Below are 13,334 nucleotides of genomic sequence, written 5' to 3'. Positions count from 1 at the left end.
ATGGGTCACCGGGTTCTGCTCATCAGCTCAGTCCAGTCAAACACACCTGCAAACATACCTTTGCTGGGAGAGCAGCAAATTCCCCCAGCAGGTCTCTCCTGATGTCATCCACCTCCACTGGTCCCACTCTCTCCGGCTTCCAGGCTAAACAAGACTCCATCATGTCTGTGAACACACCCACACACCGACTATCATTTCTGGTTGTGGGATAAACCCCATGATGATGTAAATCAAGAGAACGTCGGGACAGACAGAACAAAAGACAAAAGTTAGAACCTCAAACTAGACACAGTCAAACTGAAGAACATGTCCCTGTTCAGAAGGACTGAATGAAATGGTGACATCACTGAAGACTGAGCTATTTGCTTGATGGTTGTAAGATGATTTTAATAATGACAGATGTTTTCAGGAAACTTATTCCAACCAAAGTCCAAAGTCTGAATTTGAAAACTTTTGCACCAACTTCCTTTGATGCAAAGGCACAACCTTCATTAGTTTGAAACAATGAGATTTAAAGTTTATGGGTTGGACAGTAAACAGAAACATCACTGGGCTCATTAACCAGTCAGCTGCGTCCACATTGAAAACATCCGAGTCACCGCTGCACAGCGATGAGTTTAAACACGACCCGCGGCGCATTCTAATCGTTTATGATGTTTTTAAGATTTTAATCAAAGTTCGTCTAAAACAGAACCCGGAGGAAAGTGTCACGTGCAGTCAGAGACGGAAAGAGATCAGGTCAAAGTGCGGAGTTAGCTTCAGAGTGAACTGAGGCTAACGTTGTTGTTAGCATTAGCCACAACTAGCTCACCCTCCGAACACACCGTTTCTACGTCTCCTACAGACACGTCACTGTTCACATGTTCCCGCTCGTGTTCACATGTTCCCGCACAAGTTCACATGTTGTGCGGGGACATGTGAACACGTGCGGGAACAAGACGCTGAGAACGTTTCTCTGAACTCACAGAAAACATCGAGTCGCTTCGCCGCCGTTTGTTCAAATGGCTCCGCCGCCGCAGCCGCCAAGTCTCGCGAGAATAAGGCGATCCTGCGGTTTCATAGATTCCTCCATGATGGATTTATAATGTGATTAATATGCAGATGACATGAGAACCATGATCATATGTGTTGACATCTTGAGTCACTGAAGCTACAGCCCGTGCGGGTGTGAGCCAGAGGGTGTCACTGCTCCGGATCACGTTAAACATGTAAACAACACGTAAACAACAGGTAAACAACACGTGAACCTGAACGCAGCTCCACTGTTTAAACCGGGACCTGACGACCAATCACAGAGCCGGAAAAAGACAACGTCACAGGTGTCGGTCAGGATCTCGCGAGATTACGAGGTTCGACTGAAGAGACAAGAAATGATGAAAAGATCAAACAAAGATTATTATTATTATCTGCATTTAGAAAAACATGATTCAGCTGTTTAGATATTTACAAAACAAAATCCAAAAAAGAAAATATTTAAAAAATACTGTCTGGCGAGTGTTGATGACATCATCATAGGAGGACGGCGCACAGATCAGGATCAGACCCAGGATCAGGACAAGGATCAGGATCAGGACCAGGACCCGGACCAGGACCCGGACCAGGACCAGGACCAGGACCCGGACCAGGTAGATAATCGTCTGTTTTCGTCTGAATCAATCACATCGACCATCGATCGTGTTCCCTCGAACCGGATCAACGAGACGTTCCCATGACAACGGAGGCGGGGGATTAGCTGAGCTGGTGGAACAGCTCCTGATAGAACGGCTCCTGATAGAACAGCTCCTGATAGAACAGCTCCTGATAGAACGGCACCTGATAGAACAGCTCCTGATAGAACATCTCCTGATAGAACAGCTCCTGATAGAACGGCTCCTGATAGAACAGCTCCTTATAGAACAGCTCCTGATAGAACAGCTCCTTGTAGAACAGCTCCTGATAGAACGGCTCCTGATAGAACGGCTCCTGGTAGAACAGCACCTGGTGGAACAGGCTTCTATTGATCCACTAACCCTAACCTGTGTGTTACCCACCTGTGTGTAACCCACCTGTGTGTTACCCACCTGTGTGTAACCCTAACCTGTGTGTAACCCACCTGTGTGTAACCCACCTGTGTGTTACCCACCTGTGTGTTACCCACCTGTGTGTAACCCTCCTGTGTGTAACCCTAACCTGTGTGTAACTCTCCTGTGTGTCACCCACCTGTGTGTTACCCACCTGTGTGTAACCCACCTGTGTGTCACCCACCTGTGTGTCACCCACCTGTGTGTAACCCACCTGTGTGTCACCCACCTGTGTGTCACCCACCTGTGTGTCACCCACCTGTGTGTCACCCACCTGTGTGTAACCCACCTGTGTGTCACCCACCTGTGTGTCACCCACCTGCAGCAGCTGAACACAGTGTGTGGTCATGTCTGAGTGGAGCAGCGATGGAGGGAAGTGGTTGGACGCTCACTATGACCCCGTGGCCGGCCTCTTCAGCTTCTCGTCGTGCGTGGACCTGGCGGACCTGAGCGGGGACGGGGAGAGTCGGCTGGTGGTGGGAGACCTGGGCTCGGGTTCATCGGGCATGAAGCTGAAGGTGTACCGGGGGACGGCGCTGCTGAGTGAGAGCACCCTGCTGGACCTTCCCTCGGGCCTTGTCGCCTTCTTCATGGACCTGCACGAGCCACGCATCCCCGCTGTGGCCGTGGCGTCCGGACCCTGCGTCTACGTCTACAAGAACCTGAGGCCGTACTTCAAGTTCACGCTGCCCGGTCTGGAGGTCAACACGCTGGAGCAGGTGAGTGTTTGTGTCGTGGTTGGTTTCAGGGTTGCGATGCCAGTGTTCCTGTGACGTGCTGCTATGCTCTGATTGGTCAGGACGTGTGGCAGCAGGCGAGGGAGGGTCAGATCGACCCTCTGACCCTGAAGGAGATGCTGGAGAGCATCAGGAAGAAGGCAGACGTCCCACTGTCCGTACGCTCGCTCAGGTTTCTCTCTCTGGAGACCAACGACATGGACGAGTTCGTCCAGCTACACAAACAGCAGCCAATCAGACGACAGGTAACAGTTGCATCATCATCAGCATCATTTCATCAATTAACAAACATGGCAGGTGACTTTAGTGCTGAACATCATAAACATGCAAAAACCTCATGGAACTTCTACTCAGACTCTTTCGTTTGGTCCATGTCCCATCTGCTTACATGGAGGAGGTTTATAGTCTATATTGCAGCCAGCCACCAGGGGGCCACCAAGAGATTTGGCTTCACTTTCCGGAGCCGTCATGTCGTCTTATATTTTTAAAGTGGCGTGAACGCAGCAGCAGAGAGAGACAGGAAGTGGCGTCTCGGTTCAAACGCAGGTGGTCATTAGGGTCATTGATTTTCTGTGATGTCGATTCAGACGGTCATCACCTGCATCGGGACTCTGAAGAAGAGCACGGCCGATGAGGACGGCGTCAGCTGTTTGGTGATCGGGACCGAGAGCAGCGACGTCTACGTCCTGGACCCCGAGGCCTTCATCATCCTGTCCAAGGTGACGTCCACTCAGGACTACTTTCTCTGCAGCCGGAGCCGCGGAGGAACACAGGCGTCGTTATCAGGCTCTGATTCTTGTCTTTTTGAAATGACGTGTAGATGACGCTGCCGGCTCCTCCCACCATGATGGATGTGACGGGTCAGTTCGACGTGGAGTTTCGCATCACGGTGGCGTGTCGCAATGGAAACATCTACATCCTGCGCAGGTGAGACACATGAACACAACCTCTGACATGTCGGGAAGTCGCTCACTGATGACATGCTCCTGTGCTGCTCCTCAGGGAGTCGGACAAACCGAAGTACTGCGTGGAGCTGGCGTCTCACCCGGTCGGTCTGGTCCGAGTCGGGAAGAACGTCGTGGTCGGCTGCACCGACGAGAGCCTGCAGGGTTTCACGCAGAAGGTAAATGCCACTTCATGGGGGGGGGCTTTCCACTTCTATGAACCACCTGACGTGAGTCTGACCAATCAAAGAGAAGCTGAGCTGTGTGTCTGGCGTTGTGTCCTCAGGGGAAGAAGCTGTGGCAGACCATCCTCCCTGCTCCCATCACCACCATGGCGGCCATGGACCTTCCCACACGGGGGTTCCAGGCGGTTCTGGTGGGCCTTGCTAACTGTGAGGTGCATCTGTACCGAGACAAGAACCTGCTGAGCACCATCAAGACGCCAGACGTGATCACCAGCATCTGCTTTGGCCGGTACGGACGCGAGGACGGGACGCTGATCATGACCACCAAGGGAGGTGGCCTGATGGTAAAGATCCTGAAGAGGACGGCGGCGTTCGCCGACAGGGACAGCGCCCCCGGGCCGCCGCTGGCCCAGAGCGTCCGCCTCAACGTGCCCAAGAAGACCAAGCTGTACGTGGACCAAACGCTGCGGGAGCGCGAGAACGGTGTGGCCATGCACCGCGCCTTCCAGATGGACCTGAGCCGCATGCGGCTCGCTGCTGCCAAAGCCTACGTCAAGGCCCTGGAGTCCAGCCTGTCGCCGGTGTCCTCCAGCCTCTCCGAGCCGCTGAAGATGAACGCCGTGGTTCAGGGTCTGGGTCCGTCCTTCAAACTGACCCTGAACGTTCAGAACACGGCGGCCTGTCGGCCCGTCATGGACCTGGCCATCAGCTTCCTGTACGACGAGAGCCTGTACCGCATGAAGCACCCGTACATGAGGATCCCGCTGCTGGTGCCCGGACTCGTCTACCCCGTCGAGACCTTCGTGGAGTGCACCAGCGACAAGGGCATCTCTGACATCATCAAGGTGTTCGTCCTGCACGAGGGGAAGAGCTGCCCCCTGCTGACCGCTCACATCAACATGCCGGTGAGCGAGGGACTGATGCTAAACTGACGCAGTGGAAACAGGAACAAGGACACGGCGTGTGGAAACTTAAAGTTAAAATCCTTAGATCAGAATACGGAGGCAAAGAAAGAGAAAAAATGTAATTTAAGTTCCACTTGATGAATGAATGTTGTTCATATTAATCTTGAATAAATAAAAGCACCTTCTTCTGACTTTTTTTAAAACAGCAAAGTCAAACGGTTTCAACTGTCCAATCAGATTCTGTTCTGCTAGTCACATGATACAAAGAGAACAATTCACATTCATTTCTTTCTTTACCTCCAAACCAGGATGACCTGATTATCATTTGTCACAAAGAAAACTCATTATTTTGTTTATAGAATTGTAAGATGAGACGTTGATTCATCAGGTGAATGTAGATTTTGATGATGTTGTAAGTTTGTGTCAATGTTTTTCACTTTGTTGTTTAGTTCAGTTGTGATTGTAATGTAACAAAGCTTCATGTAGTTTCATGAACTTAACTCAGGGATAAAAAAACAACACATGTTCTTAAATTCTGTGTTTTTTTTAATGAAGTCTGGTTTGTAGAAAAATTAAATAAACTTATATCCAACACATTTCTACTGGAGTTATTACATTTTTCACGTTTGTAATTGTTACCACTTGGCTCAAGGCTGGACAAGTTAAGGAAGACGACGCATTTTACAACTACATCAAAACCAAATTCTGTACAATCATGATGAAGAGGCTTCAAGGAGCCGTCTGCTTTGTGTTTGTTGTCTATCAGAGACTCGTTAATGTTATTTATCTGCTCACATGTAAACAACTTTCAGAACAAGATGAACATCCGTCAGGTAAACAACTGCTGTTGAGTCCAGAGGCTTCATGTTGAGAAATAATAAAAAGTCCTGTCCCTGTTTGTTTGTCTCTGGACTTTCCTCTGTGTCGAAACTTCACATCTTTATAAAGTGGAGTGGAGGCTCGTGGGTCTGAACTCTGAACATGAGACTGAACATGAGACTGAACATGAGAGCTGTCGGGGCTGTCGTCGGCGTGTTGGGTGAGAAACTGAATTCACTTATCTGACAGTCATCCACAGCTCATCAGTACTATTACCACCATCTTGCCACTGCACCTTATCTACCTATTTATCTTGTGCTTCTGTTTTTTATTCTTTTTTTATTCTTTCTACCTCAATTTGTATTATTATTTTATTCTATTGTATTGTATTGTATTCAAATATACCAGCTGCTATGACGATTTCATTTCCCTTCGGGGATCAATAAAGTAATCTATCTATCTATCTATCTAATCACACATAAACGCGTCAACACAACTTAAGAGACACAATCACCTATGTGTGTGTGTGTGTGTGTGCAGCTGCGTTGTGTGTGTGTGATGCTGCTCGGTTCGGACAGCTCTGCAGTGGAAACCCAGCGAACAGCAGGCGAACCGCGGACAGCTGGGGTCAAGGTCACTTTGGAGCCGGACGGTAACACAACCACACAGATCCCCAAGGGGAACACACAACCTGCAGCTGCCTACACGTTGACACTTCTCTGCTCGTGCTTCAGGGGAACCAGGCTCCATGCGGGTCTGGACATCGTGTGCAGCGACGGGGCAGTAGTCTACGCTCCGTGTGACGTCACCCTCGCAGGACGACTCACCGTCTACACCGACTCCAGTAAGGCCGCCATCAACAGCGGCATCAACCTGCGAGCAGAAGGTCGGTGCCCCGCCCCCTCCCAGCAGAACACAGAGGAGTTACTGGGACGTCATCAGGCCACTGATTGTGTGGTGATCGTGTTGTTGTTCGTGTTGTTGTTCGTGTTGTTGATTGTGTTGTTGATTGTGTTGTTGCAGGTCTGTGCTTCAAGTTGTTCTACGTGAATCCAGACCGGACATCCGGCTCGGTGAGGAAGGGGCAGCGGATCGGAACCATGATGCCCATGCAGAGCGTCTATCCGGGAATCACGTCACACGTCCATGTCCAGATGTGTGACAAGAGCGACCCCACCCAATACTTCTGAGTGTCACGTGTCCTCGGGGGCGGGGCCAGTGGGCGAGCCAATGGAGAATCAATAAAAACATAAAAACAAGTTCTGTGGTTTGTTTCTCTCTGATATATTCATTATATAAAGTATTATATTAAAGATGATAAAGTTCTTGTTTTCACATATCAACACAAACATCAGTGAATGAAAACACGAGATAACAAGAGATGAACAGTAACTGATCTGGAGCTAGTTTGTTACGTCAGGAGCGTATATATATATATATATATATATATATATACACACATTTACTGTATACAAGCTCCTCGTATCACCCTGGTCTCACACAGCTGAGGTCCTCACCTGCTCCTGTCTCTGAAACATTGATCTTCATTTCCAGGGTGAAGAAGTTGTGATCGAGTGACGTCAGATGTTTTAATAAACACGTCGTAAAATGATCATAATAAAAAACTAATTATAAAAACTTCTGGAATGTCATTGGTCGGACACAGAGAGGGCGGGACTTAGAGGTCAAAGTTCATTGAACCCGGAACATCAACACTGACTTGACTCCCTCCGGTTCTCAGCGACATGTTGTCCGCTTCACTGCCCACAAACCGTGTCCTGCTGGCGGCTGTCGGCCTGCTGCTCGCCCGCACGGCCTGCTCCTCTCGCTCGCTCCCGGACATCCCGCACATCGCCGCTTACTTCGGGACGAAGACCCGGTACGAGGAGGTGAACCCGCAGCTGCTGCGGGACGTGTCCTCCGTGAACGCGTCCGTCCTCATGGCCCCGGACAGCGAGCGCTGCTCCCCGGTCCACCTGACCGCCGTCATCCGGCACGGGAGCCGCTACCCGACCGCCAAGAACATCCGCAGGATCCAGAGACTGAGCCAGCTGGTCCGGGGAGAAGCCTCCAGAGGCCCCGGCTCCGAGGACTGGCTGCGGGACATCCAGAGCCGCTGGGAGATGTGGTACACCGAGGACATGGACGGTCAGATATATATGTATATTTATATGTATATGTATATTTATAAAATATCAACGTCGCTAGTTTCTAATAATATTTGATATTAATGTATCATTTAACTGTCTTCCTGTTTCCTCTCTGAACTGTGACTCTGCTCTCAGGTCAGCTGGTGGTGAAGGGCCGGGACGAGCTGCGGCAGCTGGCCGGCCGCCTGGCCGCCATGTTCCCGTCCCTGCTGTCCCACGAGCAGCTGACGAAGAGGAGGGTCCGCTTCACCACGAGCTCCAAGCACCGGTGCGTGAGCAGCGTGGAGGCGGTGCAGGACGGGCTGATGGAGCACTGGGGCCACGCCCCCTCCGCAGGTGTGCTTCACCGGACAGCCACACACACACACACACACACCTACACCCCCCCCCCCCCCCTCAGGTGTGTGAGACACTGTGTCTCTGCAGAGGACAGGTACACACGTACACACACACGTACACACACACACACACACACACGCACACACACCCCCCCCTCAGGTGTGCTTCACCTGACAGACACACACACACACACACACACACACACGCACACACACCCACCCCTCAGGTGTGCTTCACCTGACAGACACACACAGACACACACACACACACACACCCCTCAGGTCTGTGAGACACTGTCTCTGCAGAGGACAGGTACACACACACACACCCCCCCCCTCACACTGTGTCTCTGCAGAGGACAGGTACACACACACACACACACACACCCCCCCTCACACTGTGTCTCTGCAGAGGACAGGTACACACACACACCCCCCCCCCCTCACACTGTGTCTCTGCAGAGGACAGGTACACACACACACCCCCCCCCCTCACACTGTGTCTCTGCAGAGGACAGGTACACCCCCCCCCCCCCCCCCCCCCCCCCTCACACTGTGTCTCTGCAGAGGACAGGTACACACACACACCCCCCCCCCTCACACTGTGTCTCTGCAGAGGACAGGTACACACACACACACACACACCCCCCCTCACACTGTGTCTCTGCAGAGGACAGGTACACACACACACCCCCCCCCCCTCACACTGTGTCTCTGCAGAGGACAGGTACACACACCCCCCCCCCCCCCTCACACTGTGTCTCTGCAGAGGACAGGTACACACCCCCCCCCCCCCCCCTCACACTGTGTCTCTGCAGAGGACAGGTACACACACACACACCCCCCCCCCTCACACTGTGTCTCTGCAGAGGACAGGTACCCCCCCCCCCCCCCTCACACTGTGTCTCTGCAGAGGGCAGGTACACACCCCCCCCCCCCCCCCCTCACACTGTGTCTCTGCAGAGGACAGGTACACACACACACACACCCCCCTCACACTGTGTCTTTGCAGAGGACAGGTACACCCCCCCCCCTCACACTGTGTCTCTGCAGAGGACAGGTACACACACACCCCCCCCCCCCCCCCACACTGTGTCTCTGCAGAGGACAGGTACACCCCCCCCCTCACACTGTGTCTCTGCAGAGGACAGGTACACACCCCCCCCCCCCCCCCCCTCACACTGTGTCTCTGCAGAGGACAGGTACACACACGTTGTGGACGATGAGCTGATGCGTTTCTTTGAGCGTTGCCGTGGTTACGTGGAGGGTGTGGCCAACAACCGCTCGGCGCTGGAGGAGGTGGACAAGTTCAGAGACGGGGACGAGATGGAGGGAGTGAGGAGGAGGACGGAGGAGAGACTGAACCTTCATCAGCACCGACTCACCCCAGGTAGAAGTCTGTGTCTCCTGTAGACTGGAGTCTGTCCCTCTGTGTCTCCTGTAGACTGAAGTCTGTCCCTCTTTGTCTCCTGTAGACTGAAGTCTGTCCCTCTTTGTCTCCTGTAGACCGAAGTCTGTCCCTCTGTGTCTCCTGTAGACTGGAGTCTGTCCCTCTGTGTCTCCTGTAGACTGAAGTCTGTCCCTCTTTGTCTCCTGTAGACTGAAGTCTGTCCCTCTCTGTCTCCTGTAGACTGAAGTCTGTCCCTCTGTGTCTCCTGTAGACTGAAGTCTGTCCCTCTTTGTCTCCTGTAGACTAGAGTCTGTCCCTCTTTGTCTCCTGTAGACTGAAGTCTGTCCCTCTTTGTCTCCTGTAGACCGAAGTCTGTCCCTCTTTGTCTCCTGTAGACTAGAGTCTGTCCCTCTTTGTCTCCTGTAGACTGAAGTCTGTCCCTCTCTGTCTCCTGTAGACTGAAGTCTGTCCCTCTGTGTCTCCTGTAGACTGAAGTCTGTCCCTCTGTGTCTCCTGTTGACTGAAGTCTGTCCCTCTGTGTCTCCTGTAGACTGGAGTCTGTCCCTCTGTGTCTCCTGTTGACTGAAGTCTGTCCCTCTGTGTCTCCTGTAGACTGAAGTCTGTCCCTCTGTGTCTCCTGTAGACTGAAGTCTGTCCCTCTGTGTCTCCTGTAGACTGAAGTCTGTCCCTCTGTGTCTCCTGTAGACTGGAGTCTGTCCCTCTGTGTCTCCTGTAGACTGAAGTCTGTCCCTCTGTGTCTCCTGTAGACTGGAGTCTGTCCCTCTGTGTCTCCTGTAGACTGGAGTCTGTCCCTCTGTAGACTGAAGTCTGTCCCTCTCTGTCTCCTGTAGACTGAAGTCTGTCCCTCTCTGTCTCCTGTAGACTGAAGTCTGTCCCTCTGTGTCTCCTGTAGACTGAAGTCTGTCCCTCTCTGTCTCCTGTAGACTGAAGTCTGTCCCTCTGTGTCTCCTGTAGACTGAAGTCTGTCCCTCTCTGTCTCCTGTAGACTGAAGTCTGTCCCTCTGTGTCTCCTGTAGATCTTGTTGAAGCAGCGTTCTTCCTGTGTTCCTATGAGCTCTCCATCAAATCTCTTTATTCTCCGTGGTGTTTCCTGTTCGACGAGAACGACGCCAAGGTGCAGACGTGTGACTGAACACACACACACACAGAGACCCACACACACAGAGACCCACACAGACCCACACACACACACACAAACAGACCCACACAGACCCCCACACACACACACACACACACACACAGACCCACACACACACACACAGACACACAGACACACACACACACACACACACAAACAGACCCACACAGACCCACACACACACACACACACACACACACAGACCCACACACACACACACACACACAGACCCCCCCACACACACACACACAGGGCAGGGTCAGAGGTCGTCTCAGCGGTGATGATGTCAGTCCACAGGTGCTGGAGTACAAGTCGGACCTGAAGCAGTACTGGAAGCGCTCTCATGGTCATGTGATCAGCGGTCTGTCCAGCTGTCCTCTCTTCCATCACATCTTCAGGACGCTCGACAGAGCTGGACGTCCCCGCAGGTCGAGATTCAAGAACAGAACAATTAATCAATCAACTTCGTTTTCTCCTTCTAATGTGTTTTCATTGGACGAACCCATCGTCATCACGTGACCTCTGAACCCTGACAGGTCCAGCGAGGCGTCCCCCGAGCCGGCCTCCATCCTGCTGGGTCACGCTGAGACGCTCCTCCCCCTCCTCTCCCTGCTGGGACTCTACAAAGACCAGACTGCGCCGACTGCCAACAACTACCAATCACAGCACGGTACGAAGCCCCGCCTCCGCCCTCACGTCCAATCAGACATGACGTAGTGTGACATCACGCCTGTGGGTTTGTCTCAAACTGAAGAAATGAAAACACAGTGTCGTGTTTTCCAGGAAGAAGTTTCCGGACGAGCCGGATCGTCCCGTACGCCGCCAACCTGCTCTTCGTCCTGTACGACTGCCAGCGAGGCCCCCGGGTGCAGCTGCTCATTAACGAGTCTCCGGTTCGATTCCCGGGGCTGGAATCGGAGGCTGCCCCGCTGTACCGGGACGTCCGGGCCACGTACCGCCACCTACTGGACGGCTGTGACTTCCACAGGGAGTGTGAGGGGAGGAGCGGAGGTCGAGGACCAAACACTGAGCTGTGAGAGGTGAGACACCAGGTCCCTCCCATCGCCAGCTGTCCAATCACAGCCCAGCTGCAGCACCTGTTGACGCATCATGTGACCGAGCCTCGTCCTGCAGCGTCCTCTAGGGACACAACCGACGAGAAGGTCCACGACTGACGGGTGATCGTCCAGCTCGATTTATCATGTCTGACCAGTAACACAAGGTCTAATGTCCTCTTCTTCTTCTGCAGCGATTTAAAGGCAGCCACGCCCCCTGCTGGTCATCAACTCGGTGACCTTTAACCTTTGAACCTCGACGAGGACACAGCTTTACTTTGAAACTTTACGTTTATTTATTCCGATGTTAATGATCATGTGACGGGTTTGTTTGATTTTCTTCTGATTCTGATTGTTGATTGATTGCTTTGACCTATGGGATGTCTGAGGGAAGGTTTTCACAATAAAAGCTCTGGTTCGGTGATGGAAATAGATTAGTTTTGCTGTCGGGGGGAATTTGTTTTTTGTCTTTGTGCCTAAAATGGTTAAAAGTGATGATTCAGGTTTTTATAAATTGTCTCTTTTTCAGATTATTTAAAATTACCCTTTTTGTTTTATTTTCTTTGATGCCAAATCTTTCTAAATAAAAGCTTTAAAAAGACATTGATTATTAAAAATGATCTTTACAGCGTTTTTGTAACTTTTATCCTGTAACAAAAAACTTGAACTATTTTCCCATGCCAATATTTTATTCAGTCATGTTATGAACAATAAATATTAAAATAAGTGTTGGTTCAGTGTGAAAGATAAAAATTAACGTAATTTATTTTTAAGTTAAGAAAAAGTATTTATATGGGAGTAAACTGTTTCAGGGAAGATTGTAAAATGTATTGGTTATGTGCTTTGATTATTTTATAAAGACATTTGTATAATAAGTAAAATATTTTTTACATTTATTTTCCTTCAGGTAAAAAATATTTATTTTACATTAAGAATTTGAAATCTAGCCCTTTATTTGCATCATGACCTAATTTGAGAATTTGCAACTTTAATTTGATCTATAATCACGTGACCTCATGGTCATAGATGAAGTTACAGCAGCGTCTCGTTCACACCTGTCACGTGCTCAGTGTGAACCTGCTCTTCTCTGGAGAACGAGGCTCCAGTGGAGGACCTGCTGGTCCCAGTGTTCTCTGCTGCTTGGTGCTGTGAGCTCAGGTCCCACTAGAGGGCGTCGGCCTCATGGAGTCTTCATTTAACCCATTTTAGTTTCACTGATTCACAATCGTTTGTTTCCTAAATGGACGGATTGATATCTGAAGTTGAACTGACTTGGTGTTTTACTGGGAGAGTAAAAGAACCCTTATTGTGTCAAATACATTTTCTGGTCCTTTACTATCAGTAATGACTTGAAAGGGCCAGTAGGGGGCCTGACGGGCCTTAAGAACTGTGTTATTGAAACGTCTCGTTCTTCCTCTCCGTCTGATGTCATCATGGTATCGCACTCTTCTCTCAGGGGAACCAGTACCTCAGTTCAATCCCAGAACGGTGTCAGATCCGGGCCTTTAAGGTTCCCTCACTGTACTGAGCAGTGTTTAGTTCCTCTGATGTCCCGCTGCAGATCACATCAGTGGATCGAGTCCATCTCGACT

The 13,334-nt window shown here is 50.9% G+C and overlaps 4 protein-coding genes across 9 annotated transcripts in view; 3 read left to right on the top strand and 1 right to left on the bottom strand.

The window, feature by feature from the left end:
- LOC128427052 (kinesin-like protein KIF20B) overlaps positions 1 to 1,266 on the bottom strand; it is a 10,746-nt gene extending 9,480 nt beyond the window's left edge. Inside the window, exons 1-2 of one of the 6 annotated variants that reach the window (XM_053414134.1) lie at positions 1,248 to 1,266; positions 59 to 165 (exon numbers count right to left, since the gene is read on the bottom strand). In XM_053414134.1, the coding sequence (XP_053270109.1) occupies positions 59 to 163 (105 nt within the window). In that variant the 5' untranslated portion in view covers positions 164 to 165; positions 1,248 to 1,266. The other 5 variants (XM_053414136.1, XM_053414137.1, XM_053414132.1 and 2 more) reach the window with 5 other exon arrangements.
- A 219-nt stretch (positions 1,267 to 1,485) lies between these two features.
- bbs1 (Bardet-Biedl syndrome 1) lies at positions 1,486 to 5,427 on the top strand. Its single transcript, XM_053414138.1, has 7 exons — positions 1,486 to 1,625; positions 2,386 to 2,779; positions 2,860 to 3,042; positions 3,385 to 3,516; positions 3,618 to 3,724; positions 3,800 to 3,920; positions 4,028 to 5,427. The coding sequence occupies exons 2-7, from the start codon at positions 2,408 to 2,410 to the stop codon at positions 4,856 to 4,858; spliced, it is 1,746 nt and encodes a 581-aa protein (XP_053270113.1). The 5' UTR covers positions 1,486 to 1,625; positions 2,386 to 2,407; the 3' UTR covers positions 4,859 to 5,427.
- Positions 5,428 to 5,710: 283 nt separating this feature from the next.
- Positions 5,711 to 6,909, top strand: LOC128427056 (leukocyte cell-derived chemotaxin-2). The gene is made up of 4 exons (XM_053414140.1): positions 5,711 to 5,870; positions 6,191 to 6,302; positions 6,385 to 6,536; positions 6,674 to 6,909. Exons 1-4 carry the CDS (start codon positions 5,813 to 5,815, stop codon positions 6,838 to 6,840), a joined length of 489 nt encoding a protein of 162 aa, XP_053270115.1. The 5' UTR covers positions 5,711 to 5,812; the 3' UTR covers positions 6,841 to 6,909.
- Positions 6,910 to 7,059: 150 nt separating this feature from the next.
- Positions 7,060 to 12,469, top strand: minpp1b (multiple inositol-polyphosphate phosphatase 1b). Its single transcript, XM_053414139.1, has 7 exons — positions 7,060 to 7,798; positions 7,936 to 8,136; positions 9,334 to 9,528; positions 10,566 to 10,663; positions 10,985 to 11,115; positions 11,224 to 11,357; positions 11,471 to 12,469. The coding sequence occupies exons 1-7, from the start codon at positions 7,396 to 7,398 to the stop codon at positions 11,722 to 11,724; spliced, it is 1,416 nt and encodes a 471-aa protein (XP_053270114.1). The 5' UTR covers positions 7,060 to 7,395; the 3' UTR covers positions 11,725 to 12,469.
- Positions 12,470 to 13,334: the final 865 nt, after the last annotated feature.

This window comes from Pleuronectes platessa, chromosome 21 (genome assembly GCF_947347685.1).
Source record: "Pleuronectes platessa chromosome 21, fPlePla1.1, whole genome shotgun sequence".
Taxonomy (NCBI): domain Eukaryota; kingdom Metazoa; phylum Chordata; class Actinopteri; order Pleuronectiformes; family Pleuronectidae; genus Pleuronectes; species Pleuronectes platessa.
This window is presented reverse-complemented; position numbering and strand designations above follow the sequence as displayed.

What these genes read in the sequence shown, in the direction of transcription:
- bbs1 (XM_053414138.1), top strand. Translation starts at nt 2,408, where the DNA reads ATGTCTGAGTGGAGCAGCGATGGAGGGAAGTGGTTGGACGCTCACTAT. An exon ending in AGGTCAACACGCTGGAGCAG is followed by an intron (nt 2,780 to 2,859) that starts GTGAGTGTTTGT and finishes CTGATTGGTCAG; the next exon opens with GACGTGTGGCAGCAGGCGAG. An exon ending in AACATCTACATCCTGCGCAG is followed by an intron (nt 3,725 to 3,799) that starts GTGAGACACATG and finishes GCTGCTCCTCAG; the next exon opens with GGAGTCGGACAAACCGAAGT.
- LOC128427056 (XM_053414140.1), top strand. Translation starts at nt 5,813, where the DNA reads ATGAGACTGAACATGAGACTGAACATGAGAGCTGTCGGGGCTGTCGTC. An exon ending in GGCTGTCGTCGGCGTGTTGG is followed by an intron (nt 5,871 to 6,190) that starts GTGAGAAACTGA and finishes GTGTGTGTGCAG; the next exon opens with CTGCGTTGTGTGTGTGTGAT. An exon ending in CATCAACCTGCGAGCAGAAG is followed by an intron (nt 6,537 to 6,673) that starts GTCGGTGCCCCG and finishes GTGTTGTTGCAG; the next exon opens with GTCTGTGCTTCAAGTTGTTC.
- minpp1b (XM_053414139.1), top strand. Translation starts at nt 7,396, where the DNA reads ATGTTGTCCGCTTCACTGCCCACAAACCGTGTCCTGCTGGCGGCTGTC. An exon ending in GTACACCGAGGACATGGACG is followed by an intron (nt 7,799 to 7,935) that starts GTCAGATATATA and finishes CTCTGCTCTCAG; the next exon opens with GTCAGCTGGTGGTGAAGGGC. An exon ending in CAACTACCAATCACAGCACG is followed by an intron (nt 11,358 to 11,470) that starts GTACGAAGCCCC and finishes CGTGTTTTCCAG; the next exon opens with GAAGAAGTTTCCGGACGAGC.